Below are 18,021 nucleotides of genomic sequence, written 5' to 3'. Positions count from 1 at the left end.
CCAGTCTACGAAAAGAGAATTTCCGTACTTGTTTTCTTAAACACTGGTGTATTGCTTCGAAATACCTTTACAGGGGCACTTACCATATTCTAGTGTTTACAAAATCTCGAAATACTCGTAATAAATGTTTTTTACTTTACTTACCACGATACAGTAAATCTCTTTTGAAAAAAAAAACAAAAAAAAAACAAAAAACATAGGAATAATTTAATTTAACGTCTAATAATTGGCGGAGTTGTGTTTCGAGTTTATAAGCGGGTAGGAAACATTTGGAATTTTTTGATTTAGCTTGACTTGGCACGGAAAAGGAGACGGAAACTCGAGAGAGTTTTATTTATATAAAATATAAAATCAAATAAAAATGTCTTGACACTCACTTAAGTTTCTCCGGTCTTTTTTTCCTAGATGTAGAAATATCTTTTTATGACCAGTATAAAACAGGGCCAATGCACAAAATGTCGCCACCCTAAAACTTAAAACCTCATATACGAGTGTAGGTATAACAACATATTAAAAAAAAAAAGGAAGAAAAGAAATTTCGTCTTTAGGCGAAACTCTTATGTTTAATATATTTTATATTTCCGGTTTGAAGGAAAAACGCGATAGACCTTTATGGAAATCTTTTTAATAGGGTCACAAAAACGAAAACTACGACGACTTCTCCGCAGCAGCGCCAGCGTATATTGTCGACTCCCACACCGCCTATCGTGCTTACCGGGATTAAATCTAACGAAATATTAAAGGGAACTTGAAACGCCCTTAAATTATTCACTTTTATTGGATTTTTAACCCCCAAACAAAACCATTCAAGCCCAGATTATCCTCATTAAATTACTTGCTCTCGGACGAAATTATACTTATTTTTCTCCTCTTTTACCGCGTTTTCATACACTACTTTTCTTAGCAGTAATGTTAAGTAATCATCCGCCTTACCTTAATTCATCTTTTGCAATTTTTGTCAATTGAATATTTATTATAAAAAATTTAAATTCCATGAAGTTGTTTTTAAAATTTACACCCAATCAGATCTTCCCTAACTTTTATTAAAGAAATATGTAGCGTATTTTTTCTATGGGTTCAAAGGTCAAATTTTGTCATTATCGCCTTGTAATTTTTGTATATCCCCGCACCTCTATTGAAAACATCTTTATTTTAGTGACTTTAGCTTGGAAAATTCTGTGTAAAAAGGTTTCACTCTCCCTTTAAATATAGACATATCTCTATCTATCTTAAATATGAAATGAATAAGCAGTCGCCACTTGTAAGTTATTGTTACGTCTGTGTTATTTCCTCCGTCGCTTTCTCTATCGGCTTATAATATAATATAAAGGTTAAGATCTATAGTTCCACTTCAGATTCTTTTTATTTTTATTATTAACAATAATTGGCCATGCGGTTCTTCAACTTTTCTTATATTTTTTTGTTCTTATTTCTTCTTATATCCAAGATAAAGAATTAACTTTAGATTCTTTTGATGGCCTATTTCCTAATTTCGCCTTTGACTTGCACACATTTTTTTGAAGAGGGCCAATTTTCGAGTCGAGATACCGTCGAAATCCTGTTAAAAACAATTTTTGGGCGTTAATTGTTTTCTTGGTATAATCGTATATACTTGACAAATCTCTCTACGCTGGAATTTTTGTGAATGAGGAGAACCATAAGAAGGGCAATTAAAAAATATTCGGGGGCTCTGAATTTTATTATTGGTGAAGTTTACTGAAAAGGGTGGTACTAAGGGTGCTATTTCAACCAATCGGAGATTCAGGCCCCTTTGATAATGCGCGTGCAGTTATTTAACGGTCTTTAGTTATGCTAATTAATAAATGGTTCTATTTGGGTCGATCGCTTTTTAATTATGATTGTTAACTGATAAGGCGTTTGTGGAGGAGTTTAGATGAAGTATGGTGGAAGCTATGGCGGATCAATAGTCACTGATAACTCGTAGAGATGAGGAGTATCACAGTTTTTACTGTGCAACGATTACGCCTTACACGTAATCATTTTGTCACTGTTAAGGCCCATTCAAACTATGTTAAAATCTTAGGTTCCTTTCGTTCGCGTTGGTGCGTTCATTTCCTTGTTCAGACGTGAGAGCAGACGACGTATACGGTGATTTTTTTTTTTACCAAAACTTGTCAATTCTAAAACAACCAAACTTAAACTGACAAGTACCGCCAAGATAACGTAGAAGTTCCAGAACTTTTCATAAATCGCCTGCTTAATGCATAGCTCACTCGATCGTGTTACAGAATAAGGCATAAAGCGCTAAAGAGGTGGTGCCATCTCGTTAGCAAGCACTGCATGACAAAATTGGAAATTTTTCAAACCAAACCCGCGAATCTTTTACTTGGACGTTGAAAACGAGCTTAGCGACTTCACCTCAATCAACATCGGAAAATTAAACCCACTGCCAAAACGTCCTTGGAAACCCGTTGGTTTTCTGTAACTTTTAATACTCTCCTTACAAGTTGCTAAGATGGTATAGTAGTTACAGTGTATGAAACTTGAAATAAATTTGAAACGATTCCAAATTATATAGCCAAACAATCTCGCGTCTTCGCAACATAAGACAAAATAATCATACAATTTAATAAGAGGGTTTTGTAACTTGAGTTGAAAATCTCAGACAGTTAGGGGGGGAATGAAAATATACCTTTATTGAAATGTAAAGTATATTCGAAACTAACAGCCATCGTTCGTCATTTGCATGGAAACGTAATTACCAACTTAAGGAGGGGGGAAGTAAAATGTAAAGCGGGGTAATTTTTCAATACCGGTAGGCCTATGGTCGCTAGTGGCGCGCGTCGTTCTCCTTATTTTACCCCCAGTAAGTTATAGGGACTAACTGGTTGCAGGCGTTGTCTAGTATGTCGACAAATATCATCTTTGGCGTCTTCCTTTGATATTAGCTAAGTTATAAAACTATTCATTACATTTTTTACTTCTTTGGAATGGGTGGATTTTTGCTACGAGCTTTTGAAGAAAAATTTGCGGAACATTTGGGACCCGTGATTGCGACGGTGGGTGGATGTCTTCTTATAGTTACGTAGGATATCTTAGCAGAGGTGTCGGACATTGAGATATTTACAGAATTTAGTGATCAAATAAAATTTTAATGTTTGTGATATTTGGGTTGGTTGGGTATTTGAACAAACTGATTATAAGTAATTTGTAGCTGCTTATATCTTATGGGCCGGTATTTTATATTGGGTTTCGTGAAGATATGTTCGACCCCTTGTTCTCTCTCTCTCTCTCTCTCATCTCTTACGCAATGCAATGTATATGGAACTTAAAATATATATAAGTAATTTTTTTTCAGCAAAATATTTCGACTCCCTTTTATTTCTCTTCAAAAGGAAGTTTAGTTAGGCAGGTCTTGGTATGATTGTAATAAAATTTATAAACTTGTGGGATAGGCTGCAGACATTATATTTTTACCAGTTTGCATTTTTTTTGTCGTTGTAAAAGAAAAAAAAAAGAAAACTCGACGGAAAAATGTAAAAACGCCCGAAATATTTAACGTGGGATTTTGGAAAATAATAAGGTAGCACGAGCTCGCTCAGGGCTCCCTTTCTTATAATTTTAAAACGCGTGTCTTTTACGTAAATTTAAAGTTCGTGGCACAAAGACTTAGATGCATACCGAAGTGATGTCTCTTAATGCGACACTGCTTAAAGCAATCTGTCACACGTTACTTGTAGTATTTCTAGTTTTTATTCGTGTCCCTAAACCATATGGTTTTCGACGAGTTAACAACGTACTTTTGCCAAGAATTATTATTTAGATGGGCAATAGGGTTTTTGTTGTATGGAAATTTCAATTTTCAGTTTCAAAATTTACAGTAGACACTGTAATGCTACACTGTGAAGCTACCCACCAGAAGGTGGCCATGGACCAAATCTTAACTCCCAATGTTAATATTTTTAAACTAGTCCGTTGGACCAGGGACCCCCCTTCAAGTGTTAAAAATAATAAACTGTTCTCAGGACTGGTACCCACCTCCCTTACAGTAAGGCAGTTGAAAGCTACAGCTGCCTGGGTTTATCAAACATTGTTTGAAACATAAAACATTTATTTTTGACTCTAAAACTATAATGGTGCCCAAAAGTAGATATATAAATTTTCAAATAAACGAAGCTTTCACTTGATGCTGGCTGACCTGGTTCTTAACCCGAGTCTCGTCTCGTTGTTCTATGGACCATTTCATTAATGTCTTAAGAGAAGCAAACACACAAGGGGCGGGGCAACATTCTTGGGTTACTTCCGTCGTGCCAAGGAGCACCGCTAGAGGCAGCGCGAGTAGGCTAGCCTATTGCTTGTACTGAGCTCGGGCCTCGTCTGGTGATGCCTTTTGGTGCTAGGTAACGGGTTGGTTTCTCTGCAGGCAAATAATGAAATGTTCTATAGAGCTCTACAAAATCACACTATGTAATACGAACCGATACATCCTCTCTTATTCCGGACCCTCTCTTCCATTTTTCCAAGTATTTGTAATGCCTAACCAATAAATATTTCCAGACCTTTATGCTTACTCGGTCCGATGCTCCTCTCCTTTTTTTCCTGGAAGACCGATCGTAAATATGTCCTTTTTAATAACTCTCCCCATCTAATCTAGTTGCCCTTTTATTTCGTCTTTAGTATATAGCTCTCCCCCGCGCTGCAGCTATAGCCAAATTCAAACATTAAAAATCTCCCCTATTGCTATAGTTTTGGTAACCCTAGTTGCCCCCGCGATGGTGGTGGCGTCAATTCGGGGGCTAACTTCTTCACCAGTTTCGTCCCAACATCCGGACCCCGGAAGTTGTCCTATGCTCGAGTGCCTACATCCCTCGTTGCCATTCTTTTTGCCCCTTTAAAGTCGTAACTCTTATAACGCACCCTGGTGTGTGCCCCCAGATTATTACCCAAAGAAACGCGGAGGGTGTTTTTCGATTTTTTTTTTTTTTTTTAAGTTTGGTCTTATCACGATAAGTAAATTTCAAAAAGGGTCCAACGTTTAATGAAAATGAAAAACAAAGAAAAAAAAACCCGGTTTGGTTTGTTGTTTTTCGATAAGTTTTAATTGATAAAGTGTAATGTTTTTCGTCGAACTGAACTACTGATAGCCTATTTCTTCCTCTTAATTCCACCGCCGCTTCCGATTGGGGAAAAGAAGGTCCTTAATTTTTGGTTTGTGGGGTGGGGGGTTTGGTATAGACCGCGTCGCGTTGGCTCCGCGAGCGCCCGCGACCGACCATAAGCCTACAAAGTCTTCTGGCTAATCTCGCTGAATCGTAAACACGAGTAGCTCTCGGCCTATTTATAAAATGGGTGCTGGAGCGCGTGCAGCTGTTCTATCCCCCCGTCGAAGTTCCCCCGCGAATAGATCGTCGTCACCTTGAGCGAGCGAGCTTTACCCCCAAGTAGCCCCTTTTTGCTATATACTTTGGCTTCCGTCCTGATGGACGCGTGGCCGGGGCCATGGACAACTTAATCTTTCATGAATTCCCTTTTTTTTCCCTAGAGTTAATGACCGTGCCCATTTCCTTGCTTTTAATCCACAATGTCCGATAGGGTCTTCAACAACTTTTGCTTAAAACGATGGCGATGGGTGCATTCTAACTGAATAACCCGAAAACTTGTATTTGGGGTGCCCAGGTACCCATACCCTTTAGGACTGTGGAATATTACGATGGTGGAATGTATAATACTCGTAAAAGTCAATACATTGTAAATAAGGCACTTTGCAAGGATCTGTATGTTAAAATTCCAAATTCTTTCGTCTGTATGCATGGTTCCAGAAAATGGCATCTGAAAGTTGGCGTGACAAGCTATAGCAAGGTCTAGCTAGCTTAAAATTTACCCAAATTCAAGCCGTTTGCCTCGAGCCACTTAACTCGAGACATTTTTAAATACAATGTAGGTAAATAATGCAAATCCTCGTCGCAGTCACGACGTCTCCTGTATCTCAACCTCTATTTCTCATCGCGAAAGGCTAATCATTTACATAACAAAAAGGACTTATATTATGTACGTTTCACCATGGAGTCCGTTTGCTAGACTGTGACACGCACGATGGGGGTTTCCGAAATTTTAAATTTCTGTTTCAGTGATGGTTGGTTGGTGATTCTATAACCGCGATTGTTATAACCGATGCTGAAATTCGTCGTAAATTTCATTGTACGACGGTGAAATTTTTTTTTGCTTAATTCAATACCACTTTTTACGAATGGCAAAGGAAGAACCCCTTTGGTGCAAGATGTGTAGTTAATTGTAAAAGGGTAAAATAGTTTCTACGAGGCACCTAAGGTATAATGCCAAAGGTTCCTTTATTTTAATTCAAGCTAATGTAGGCTATACTATCATTCATTTGAACTTTAAAACGTTACACCGTAATCGAGAGGAATTGCGAATCGATTCCATAGCGTAAATCGCGTTGTAAAGCGTAATGACGTACGATTATAATTTCTAGGGATTCTTAATTCGGTCAAAGTATAGTTTGACCCTTTTGAAAGATAGAAAAGTTAATCCTCTTTATGTTTCGCGTACCCCATGGATTATTAAAAATGACTATCTGACGTTTTCATGAACTCTGTCCTCGAGTAAAAGCTACGCATCGAACTCTCGCTCTCTCCGTGATATATAAAAAAGATCTTGGAATTCTTATAAGATCTTAATTCTGAAGCCCCGAAAAAGCTACACTCTTAGAAATATGTGTTCAAACTTGGACGAGAAAGTGTGCAATAGGCTGCCACTGAGACAGCACACTTTTTTGGCCGAAATTGAACAAAAATATATCGTCCAATATTGGACCCTTTATATCGGCCAAAATTAGACGTTAAGTCGTTCAACTATGGATAAAAAAGACACAAATTTGAACATTTTTATAATCTAAACTTGCACATTTCTACCAGAAGCGTTCAATTTTGGTAGAATTATTGTTGAATTACGGGGCTTTGATCGTTCAATTTTGGGACTCTCAACGTTCAATTTCGGGGGTTTTTTCGTTCAATTTCAGGGTTATTAACGTTCATTTTAATCGCTATTATCGTTCAATTTCAGAGCAATTATCGTTCAATTTAGGTTTTTTTTTCGTTCAATATCAGGGCTATTAACATTCAATTTAAGCGGTATTATCGTTCTATTTCGGTTTTTTTTTCGTTCAATTTAAGGAGTATTATCGATCAGGTTTGGGGCTATTATCGTTCAATTTCGGGGTTTTTTCCGTTCAACTTCAGGGCTATTAACGTTCAATTTCAGGGCTATTAACGTTCAATTTAGGGGGTTTTATCTTTCAATTTCAGGGCTATTATCGTTCAATTTCAGAGCTATTATCGTTCAATTTAGGTTTTTTTTTCGTTCAATATCACGGCTATTAGCATTCAATTTAAGGTGTATTATCGTTCAGTTTTAGGGCTATTCATCGTTCAATTTCGGATTTTTTCGTTCAATTTAAGGGGTATTATCGTTCAGTTTTGGGGCTATTAAAGTTCAATTTAGGGGGTTTTATCATTCAATTTCAGGGCTATTATCGTTCAATTTCGAGACATATCGTTCAGTTTCGAGGCTATTGTCGTTTTATTTCGTGGGTTTTATCGATCAGTTTAAGCCCTATTATCGTCCAGTTTCGGGGATTTAACGCATAACTTTGGGGCTTTAATCTACCCATTTTGGGACATTTAACCAGTAATATTGTAAAGCTATTTGATAGGTAATATGAAAAGGTCACGTTTAGGATGTCTTTCTGAAATATTTATTTCAACATACATACATTTATTACAGAGAAAGCATGTTAATTGCATTTAGCATAGCGTTGGAAGTTTTTCCGGAATCAATTTTGAAGACAATTTTTTGTAGATACTCCATTGTTTTCACAAGTGGTTTCGGATATTGCATATGAAACACGTAATATGCGGCAAAAACAGAAACTGCACCTTCTTCGGTAGAGCCAATTTCAAAGATTTCAGACTCAACTTGGACTTCGGCTGCAGCATCAAGATAATTTATGTCCGAAAACAAGATTATAGGGGTAGCTCCCTCAGGCGTCTATAAAAAGGAGCACAAATTAAAATTTATGATCAAGCAGGATTTAGAATTTTGAGAAAAAGGTTTCAAAATGCAAATCTCACATCAGCAGTAAAAAACAATTTTGTTGATTCTCCAAATAAGCACGGTAATAATAAAATTGAAGCCCGTATTTGCAATTCTGCAAAACATAAATAAAAATATATTACTGATAAAAGTTAATCGCAGCTATGTTTGTATTTACCTTTAAAAGCATCATCTGACATAACTTGACATTTTTCTTTTAAAATGGACAAAATAGCTTTAGCATTTTTCTTTTTCTGCACCAATTGCAAAATTCTTGTCGCGATGGGCTGGAAATGTAGGTAGAGAACCTTTTCAGCAGATGGGTGAATGTTACACAGCATATTCAGTTCTTTAATGAGCTGTGCAGAAAGAGGGGTAGTTCATTAGCAAAATTATACTATTAAAATACAACGAGAAGCTAAAAGCCACGGCCAGATAGAGTTCTAGGCAATCAACGAACACATTTCATAATGGATTTAAAAATTTTCAACTACAATAGACTAGAATTGTTACCATAAAAAACGATGTCCGGAAAGTTTTATATTTGATTCATGCTAATCAAATTACTTATAGTGGAATATATTTAGAGAAGGCCTGATAAACACTACTTTTGTATGCTTTTAGTTTGTTAGTTAAAGGGAGGGTGAAAAGGAAATTCATGTGATTTTTAAACTATTCTTCTACTAATTATAAGACCTATCTGCAAAGTAAAACATTTATTCGGAAAATATCCCAGAATAATTTTTAAAATCAAGAAAGATTGAGATTTCCCCGACAAATTAAAGCTTGAACGATCAATCGTGTAACGCCCTGCCCTTCAGCTAACAAAGTTTTCACTTTTGTCACATCCTGGGCATTGTTTATCACATCTCGTGCTATAATTGCGCTCGATATAGCGCGTGTAAAGGAATAAAGGCACGTTGTTACACGATTGATCGTAGGTTCAAACATTAAATTGTCCGTGAATTCTCAATGTATTTCGATTTTTAAAATTGTTCTGTAATTTTTTCTAAATGTTTTACTATGCAGATAGATCTTATAATTAATATTCGAATCGTTAAAAATCGCTTGATTTTCCATTTCAACCTCCCTTTAACACTATCTAATATAACTTCCATCATCCCTTAAAATAATTATTACTTTGTTTTTCTTCGACAAAACGGGAAACATCCTAATTACGTCGGGCACAGAATGCTGGAAAGCATATTTCTGTCTATAAGCAGCTGTACGTTTCATTTTTTCTTCAATTAAATTCTCGTTGGGTTTGGATTTCTCCAATTCTTTATTCATAGCCCATAAATGAGCTTGTATAGTTTCCTCATCTTCGGCTATGCTGGAAAGGTTCTGATGAAAGAAAAAAAGGCTTGTTAGGATTAATGATTATATTTCTATTTTAGTTAAACACAGGACTCACCAATTGAGTTGACCTTTTTATTTTGGGCTCTTTTGGCTTGGGTTGACTTTCCTGAGATTCTTCATCTCCTGTGGGATTTTCCTCTGCTGGAAGCTTACGTTTTTTTGCATATTTTTTCTTCATTTCTTCGACCATCTTTGAACTACTGTTTTTAGCCCGTTCGTGACGGTATTTAGTTTTCAAACTTTCGAGCCACGTGTTCTAAAAGTATTTAATATTAAACAAAATGAACATCACATCTAACTTATCTCTTTACATATCCATTGTTGTTTGGGTGCTTTAACCTGTCTTCTAGAAAAGGGTATTTCTCAACCAAAGCACTACAAACTCTATTCCGTTCTTGCTTTGTCGGATACCTTAGAATATTACAATTAAGCTATATTATCAAAAGGTACAAAAACGAGCGAATGCACACTACTCTTACTCTTTGTATCTACTCATGTCTTCAAACAAGATTCGTACAATTTGGGCCTTGTATTCCCTCTTAAATACATGGGGATTCTTGCTCTCAATCATTTTTCTAATAGTTTCCGGGAGTCTAGGAACTACATAAGGGCTAGGAATGGATAATTCTTCTAGGTCTGTTGTAGAAGAGGCTTCTCTGCAAAAGGCTTCATCTGTCATCGACTTCAGAGAATCACTATTTAATCCAAATGATTGACCCGGGTTTGTTATGCTCGAAGAACTAAAAATTTGGAAGAATAATTTCAACGTGTTTATATATTTTAGATGAATATGAATTTTTAATACCTAGATCTTTCCATACGGATGATAGTGCTTGTTTCTTCCAAAACAACATCATTTGGTTTTAAAACCAAGTTTAATTTCGACTTATTTTCGGGTAACCCATTATCAAAGTTGTGGTTTACGAAATCATTGAAATCCTTGTCCTCAACCTGGACATATTTAATCTTTTGATTGATTTCAAAAAGAGTCTCAAGTTCTTGAATAAATGTTTCCTTGCTGACATCACCGCATTGAAACACTAATTTTTTTTCCTTGCACGTAACGTGATATTTCAAATGGTTTGTTGCCATCCTTAAAACTCTAAACAAATTTTTGTTTAGACATCATTTTCTTTAAAAGATGGAAATTAATCTCTGCTACATAGTTTGTGATTAAAGACTAAAACTGCGTTTGCGTCAATTTTATATAATTCTAAGGCGTAGTTATCAATTTCCTCACCGGGGGAAAAAATACACCAGCCATTACTTTCATCCACGCAGTAAGCATTGTAATGTTTCATAAAGTTTGTTATTAGTAATGGCCGACAACATATATACCATTTTTCAGTTATTTGTACAATATAGTAGATTTTCACACATACTGGGAGGTCGTCACTATTCACATTGAGGCAATATACATATCCTGCTTTGTATGTTATTGAATTAACGCGAATGGTGGAGGCAATTTGAGTAACTTTCGCGTCTACTAAATATTCCATGTACATTCTTAAATGTTCTTTTAAACCAAACGGAAGATTGGAAAAATTAATCTTCATTGGGGTTACAAATGAATCATCTTCAAATCCCGATTCCCCACTTCTTTCCCAGCATTGAAGTAACTGATGACGTTTAGAGACTGTGTAACCAATGTTCCTGAAATTTCTAGATATAGCAGCAAGTTGTTTAAAATATTGATGTTTCGCTTCGAAGCGCATACACCAGAGACGAACTAAAGGCCCAAATTCGTAAATTAAGCGAGGGTAATGAATCAAATAGTGTCCCTTTGGAGTGAATCGGGAATTTGGGATTTCATTAAACATACAATTGAAATCGTATATCAAATCATATAAATAAGGAAGCCATTCTTTTTTTATTGCGGGGGCTATGATTATTTCTCCAATTTCAACTAAGGTTAACAATAAAATCCAATATTTGTCATCAACAGGGAAAAACGAACCGAACATGAGAGGGAAAAACGTTAACATACATTTCTTTTGGGACGCTGTGCCAACGAGTGTACCATTGCCAGAAAGTACACTCTTGGTTATCGGTACGCTTCGATTTTTTACATTAAGTTCTCCTAAGGGAAAACTTTCTAATTTCGCATTTATATCATCCAGAGAAATATAATTTTCACTAATCATATGGTTTATACACAGTTTTAGCACTCTGGGTACTAACCCCTCGTAGAAATCATGCATTATATCAGGGGGCAGTGACTGGGTTACTTTGAAATGCGGTAACACGCAAAATGGGGAAGAGCTTTTTACTCCATATATTGGAATGTTATCTGGATTTTCACGAATTGCCTCTAGATGGTATTTATGAATATCCTCACTTCTAATAATCATATCGTTTTCGTCTAATTTCTGAGATAAATGTTCCTTCTTGGTCATACAAAACCTACACACTCTTCCAGAGGAAAATGATTGAAGGAACCCACCTACACCGTGACTCGATAAATTGTCCCCAGAAATGGTTGCTAAAGCCCCAATTATTTTTTTACTTCTTATTTCAAACCCTTGAGTTTGTAAAAGCTCCAAATCTTCCAATAATGGCTTTAAACATTTATTATAGCCGTATTTTTTTAGGACGGGATATTTAATAACCATAGCTAAATTAATGCTACTTAATTTGCTTCTGTAGGCAGGACTAAAATTTCCAATTGCATAATAGATCAAACAAATTTTGTGCTTCCCCCTTTTGGCCCCTAGTGGATTAACAACTTCCACCTCATCCAAATAGAAATGAAGTCTTAATATTTTGGAGTCTACACGAAATAATGGATGCGCTTGGCAAATGGCACCATCTTGATAATCTACCATATAGTTCACATTTCTTTTGTCCACTTTTAAAAAGTCACTCCACACGTCATCATGCGCTAAAAGATGCTTAAGGACTTCAATAACAGGCACATAGCTTAGGGTATCTTTGAAAATAGACTTATTGACTTTTCTAGTTCCGAGGGTGTATTCAATATGCTCTACAAGATTTAATTGTTCTTTGCAATATGTATGTAACCTGTATTCTGACTTAATAATAGATGTAACCCCAGAGGTAATTTTTTTAACATGGAAATTTCTACCAGATTCGTCGTCACCTGGCTTTCGTAGTAAGTTAAATGACACCTCAATTGATTGTTCCAATAGATCGGTGAAGCTATTTGACATACTTATGGCAGCTGAATTTGGTATTTTATGTTTCTCGCGTATTCCTAGAATCATTAAAGCAGCACTTCTCTCAAGGTCACTAATTTGTAAATCATTATTCACTATTTCCTCATCCGCAAATTGTTCACTATCTTCTAATTCTGAATTGGAGTCGTTTGCTAAACATCCAGGAACAGTTACGATACTTTTTCCTACGTGGTTTCGGTAAACATGACTTTTTAGCGACACATATTTTTGAAATATGCGTGTGCAAGGTTCGAAGGCACATTTAAAACTTCGATTAGGTTCGTGCGAGTGAAGCACAAACAAATGTTTTAGCCATGACTTATAACACTGTTTTTTCACCCTGGGGTGAACACAAATAGAGCACGCAAAAACCATTTTGAGGTCATGAATTGCAACCTTTCAAAAACATAAGACATTACAGTAAAGACACTTCATTGGTGGAAAGATCTTAACTTAAAATTAAATTTGATTTGAAAAAATTACAACAGAGCTATTGCTAACTTTAGCCGGCCTATATTATATTCTAAATACCTGTTACATGTTTAAACCCATTTATTTGCCATTTATTTGTAAATGCTACAACTTGGGCTATGTGTGGTTAATACTGATGGCTTAAAAATTGTTATCGAAATCTGAACACTCTAATCAAATTCAAAACATTCCAATCAAAATCTAAAAATTATAATCAAAATCAAAACATTCTAATCAAAATCTAAAAATTATAATCAAAATCTAAACATTCTAATCAAAATCTAAACATTCTAATCGAAATCTAAACAGCTGATGGTTTTCGCAGATGGACTTTTTAGTTAAAATAGTTTTTTTATTAATTATTTTTCTCCCAAAACTCTCTCACTCGTCACTCCTCCTTTAAAAATATTATTTCGTCGTGTCACCTCTCCTTTGAAATCTGTGGCGACGATCGGCGGTGAAAAGTCGTGGCCCAGAAAGGCAAACGCAGGAGTGGCCGCATTCCACTCCCGAGCTAACTAAAAATAGGCTTACCAGGGTAAAGTTGGGTTTTCAAAAGCCCTTGTTCACGGTATAAAACGAGCGGGAACGAGAAAAAGTATCGCTTCGATTTTTACCCTCAACAAGCGCCTTTGAAAACCAACCTTTCGTCCCGTGCGAGGAGAGTGTGGTGAACAAAGCCAAGAGAGGGTTGGGGAATGTACCCCCCGCGGGCCCGCTACCCCTTTTTTCTTTTCAAGCAATTCTAACCGAAATGGGCAGGACCAAAGATCTGGCGCGAAAAATTCCACTCAAATATAGTCTTACGAAATTAATTATTTTCGTAATATCTAAAACCCTTAGATTAAAATTTCAGTATGAGCGCGTACCATCGATCCGTTTCAAGGGGTCAGTTACAGATTACAAATCCAAGAATTAAAGCTAGTCTATATTAACTAGTGATTTAATTTATTAAATTATTATTCAATTTAGCTGCTCCGACTACTCTTAGAGCACTCTAAAAGTCATTGACACAATGAATAAAGAACATAAAATTCACATTACACTACTCTATTTCTAAATCAAATTATATTTCCAGCCGGAAATAGAATATATATAGAATACATGGATAAAAAGCTTACCTTAACTTATGTAGGGAATTCTTATTATTATCGAAAATTTACTTTGTTGGTAAGTAAAAATGATAAATGTAAAATTAAGGAAAAGAAATCTGGAAAACATCGATAGCTAGTTTAGTATCAAATTTTTGCTATACTACACTTCGACCAAAGAAAGATGTATGAATATTCTATCGTAATTATTATCTCTTCTTTCGTTGGACGAAGCATAATTTAATTTAAAATTTTGAAGCCATACCTTTAATGAAATGTAGATATTCTTTTCTTCTACGAACAACTCTCAAAATGGCGCGAGAATAGCAAACGTTGTGATCACTATATGCAGAGAAATTTCATCAAGCTAAAGAACGGTTTTCTTGTTCACTACTGTTGAGTACAAGTTCTACTGGCTAAATAAATGGTCAAAAGAATTTCCGAAAACTCTTTGAAAAGAAGTCTTTGTAGTTATTTGGTCACGTGACAGCTACTGAGGCGCCGAGAGGTACCTCTGGATATGGGTTTTTCTTTGTCGTTAAACCTAAGACTTAACCTGAACCTTTCCTCGACCCTCGGCACAGTGACGCGTTTCAATGGAATTTTTACTTGTTGAAAGAAGTTTGACTGACAGGTGGTAACGCCTTCGTCAATACTAACCAAAAGCACTTATAATACCGTATTTTCCAAAAAAAAGGCTTTCTCACAAATACGTTTTAACGTTTAATTTAAATTCTAACGTTTTAGTTAGATAAAAATTTAAACCAATTTTAAAGACCAATAATGGCTTTTTAATAATAATGTTCTCGACGATTTTTGTTGGAATTAATTTGTTGTGTTATTAGTTTTAATTGTGTTACTTTTGTATTTCAATTTCTAAACCTTACTTGTTTTCAACAGTGGGAGAGCCAAATTAGCTTAAGTTCAATCTACCAGACTGAAATAGTAGGTGTAGAATTATACGTGTAAGTTGGGTGTTTGGCAGATTATTATTAAATCGGTCAAATCACTATGTAAAATTGGCCAAACCAACCAAATTATTCAAACCAACCGCTAAGCCAAATCACAAATACGAATAAAATCACTTATGTCAAAGTACTCAAATTTAAAAAAACGTGGAAGATAAAGGCCACCTGCATGCTTGCCCATATCTTACCTTAAAGCTTTATAAATTTAATCAGAAAAAAGAAAAGGCTTGTGCATTTGCACATTTTTTACCCATATTGAACGGAAAATCAACCAAAGTTTTGACTTTGGAATGTATGTACCAAATTTGAACAATTTTTCAAAATACGCCTAAAATTGGATCCATTTGTGCAAGTTTGGACTAGCTTTGCACACTTTTTACCCATATTGAACGGAAAATCGACCAAAGGTTTGACTTTGGAATGTATGTACCAAATTTGAACAATTTTTCAAAATACGCCTAAAATTGGATCCATTTGTGCAAGTTTGGACTAGCTTTGCACACTTTTTTCTGAGAGTGTAGCTCCCTTATCGTTCTACTTATAGTTTTCTTGACTCCTTTATAGAGACCTTCCATTCTTTCTTTTATTATATTATATCGGTATATTTAGACGACCTTTCTCATTTGTACCTCGAGGTGTTGGAGGTTAGGGATCATTGTTTAGGATTTTGAGATGGTATAATTAACACTGTTCTAATGTACGATCTTTAGGATGTTTTTCTGACCAGAATATTTTTCTTTTGAACAGTCTAATCCCGAAGAGGAAGATGATAACATGGGTCTGAATGAGTCCGAGTACTCGTCGGATGACCCTAACGACATGGACGACGAAGAAACGCCATTACCCTTGCATCTCGGTAACAACGGAAATTCGGTGAATTTGCAAAATCTACAACAGAATCAAGGTGGTGTGAACAACAATAACCAACAACAACAACAGCAGCAACATCAGCAACAGGACAACGGAGTTGAACCTGAACTGAACGAAGAAGAGTTGGAACTACTTAACCGTTTGAAACTACACGCTAGGCTGGAGAAGCAAGAACAACAGTATAGGCTGGCCCAAAATGAACTTTTCTTGCAACACCAAGAAGCCATGGCCGCTCACGGTCAACCATTGCCCCTTTTGACTCACCCTCATCATCACCGTCAATCCGGGATGGGTAGCGTCAGCGCTGGGGGTTCATCTTCGGGGGGTTCACCACACTCTTCCATATCGCCGCCCCTGAGCGCGTCTCATTACGGACTGTCTTCGCACCATTTGCCCAAGACTTTAACAGCGGCGATGGCGGCTGCCGCTGCCGTAGCCGCTGCGGCCACGGCCGCTCATAATCATAACAATATGCCCATGGCTGCCGCACCCGCGTCTTTACTCCACGGAGGACTTACGGCGGCCGCCATGGCCGCGGCATCCGCGACGGCATCGGCTGCTGCGGCGGCGGGTTCTCCCTCAGGAGCCAGTCAGTCTTCGAACGTGGATCAGCATAAATACTCTTTCGAAGAACAGTTCAAACAAGTAAGGGAAAAAACGTTTATCATTTTTTTACGTTTCGTTTTTAGCGTAGAAATAGTGGAAATGGAAGAATTATTTAGAAATTTTATGTTTTTAAATGCTTTATATTGTTTTTGAGGGCCCCATTCGGCGTTGGCTAAGAATATCAGACGTATTTATCAAATATCCCCAGTATACCTTTAAAGAGAGAGAATCGTCGATAAGTCGTGCCATCATCATTCCACCACGGTTTCTGCATGGTCCAACGGAGGATGGGGTGATGAGTGAAAATAAAGTAGTAGCTCGTTTTGGCTATCGCGAGCCAAACTTTTCTTCGACTTGAAATCGTTATATCATCTATGATGAAAGTTAAAACTTTTTGACCCAGACCCTCCCCTTCTTATATTCTCCTCACTCTTATTTTCGTGATTATTTCATTTCGCTCGAACCACCACCCTCCCTCCTTCTACCACCCCGGGCACCCTGTTCAAACCTATACCCCAACAACTAGCCCCCTTTGGAAACGAAACGCTAACGTTAGTACGTTACTACCTTAAAAATAACGCCTACTTTTCGAAATGTTTGTTTTTTGAACTTGATGAATTGAGCTAGCTAACTTTTCTCCTCTCTCTCCAACTCCTGAGCGTTTTTCTCTAGAACTATAAGATCTCATATCGAGGTTAGAGTCCCCCCCCTTCTCCCCGCGGTGTAGCGATTTCGAATTCGGAGTTTTTCTGGACGACCCACTGAGAAACGTATTAGCCAAAGCTTGACCCCTGGTCACCTCTCATTCCCCGATAGCCTAGCGTCTCCCAGGGAAGGGATATTTTCTCTCTCCTCTCTCTCTCTGGCTTTCCCTTCTCTATTTCTCCGAGCGATTTCATCTCTTTTCCATCTCATTCTCTCCTTAGATGAAACCAAAAACCCAAGGAAATTTCAACCTCGCCAATATATACCTCCCTTAGGTTAACCTCTGGCGTGGTATAGTGGTTACCCAACTAAATTTTTAGGCCCGGGCTAACCAACCCAGTGTATGTATATAAAAACTAAAAATTTTTTCCCACTCCACGAGGTTTGAGAGAGTCTTGAGAAAATGAGAAGGGGGTTTATGAAAAAAGGGGGGCATAGAAAATTGATCACGGGATAGGCCAATGAATTCGCAGATTAATGCGCCATCGTGAAGACGTGATATATATTGCCTTCTTACGTAATTAATATTTGTGAAAAGAAATAAGTTTAGAAGAAATGAGAAAGCATTCGAAGGGAGATTTTTTTTGGAATGAAGAAGGGAGAAGGAGAGAGAGAGAGAGAGAAATGTGTGTTGAGGCTCCCCCTATGCGCCTCTAATCAATTTTATTCTAGAATATTTTTTCTTCTTCTTAAGAATCGTTATAC

At 36.7% G+C, this 18,021-nt stretch overlaps 2 protein-coding genes across 4 annotated transcripts in view; one reads left to right on the top strand and one right to left on the bottom strand.

Moving 5' to 3' along the window:
• The window catches only part of LOC149691939 (uncharacterized), a 39,014-nt gene extending 22,235 nt beyond the window's left edge, over positions 1-16,779 (top strand). The window contains exon 2 of the mRNA XM_089867561.1: positions 15,883-16,779. Within this exon, the coding sequence (XP_089723687.1) occupies positions 15,883-16,764 (882 nt within the window). The 3' untranslated portion in view covers positions 16,765-16,779. The remainder of the gene's footprint in view (positions 1-15,882) is intronic.
• On the bottom strand, positions 7,710-15,628 carry LOC149691940 (sterile alpha motif domain-containing protein 3-like). Of its 3 annotated transcripts, none has more exons than XM_089867559.1 (10): positions 14,433-14,835; positions 14,198-14,286; positions 10,235-10,531; positions 9,909-10,169; positions 9,741-9,840; positions 9,485-9,685; positions 9,211-9,414; positions 8,249-8,429; positions 8,109-8,185; positions 7,710-8,025 (listed from the first exon to the last, which is right to left on the bottom strand). In XM_089867559.1, exons 3-10 carry the CDS (start codon positions 10,519-10,521, stop codon positions 7,756-7,758), a joined length of 1,581 nt encoding a protein of 526 aa, XP_089723685.1. In that variant the 5' UTR covers positions 10,522-10,531; positions 14,198-14,286; positions 14,433-14,835; the 3' UTR covers positions 7,710-7,755. The 3 variants fall into 3 exon arrangements, with proteins under 3 accessions (XP_089723685.1, XP_089723686.1, XP_089723684.1); XM_089867560.1 differs by having other exon boundaries at positions 10,235-10,380; positions 14,433-14,833; XM_089867558.1 differs by lacking the exons at positions 7,710-8,025; positions 8,109-8,185; positions 8,249-8,429; ... (2 more) ...; positions 9,741-9,840; positions 9,909-10,169 and having other exon boundaries at positions 10,436-13,001; positions 14,433-15,628.
• Positions 16,780-18,021: the final 1,242 nt, after the last annotated feature.

Source organism: Phalangium opilio, unplaced genomic scaffold (genome assembly GCF_054372755.1).
Source record: "Phalangium opilio isolate 3A_F unplaced genomic scaffold, DU_Popi_V2 ptg000024l_1, whole genome shotgun sequence".
NCBI classification, from domain to species: domain Eukaryota; kingdom Metazoa; phylum Arthropoda; class Arachnida; order Opiliones; family Phalangiidae; genus Phalangium; species Phalangium opilio.
Note: the sequence above shows the minus strand (reverse complement) of the source record. Positions and strands in the feature narration are given on the sequence as shown.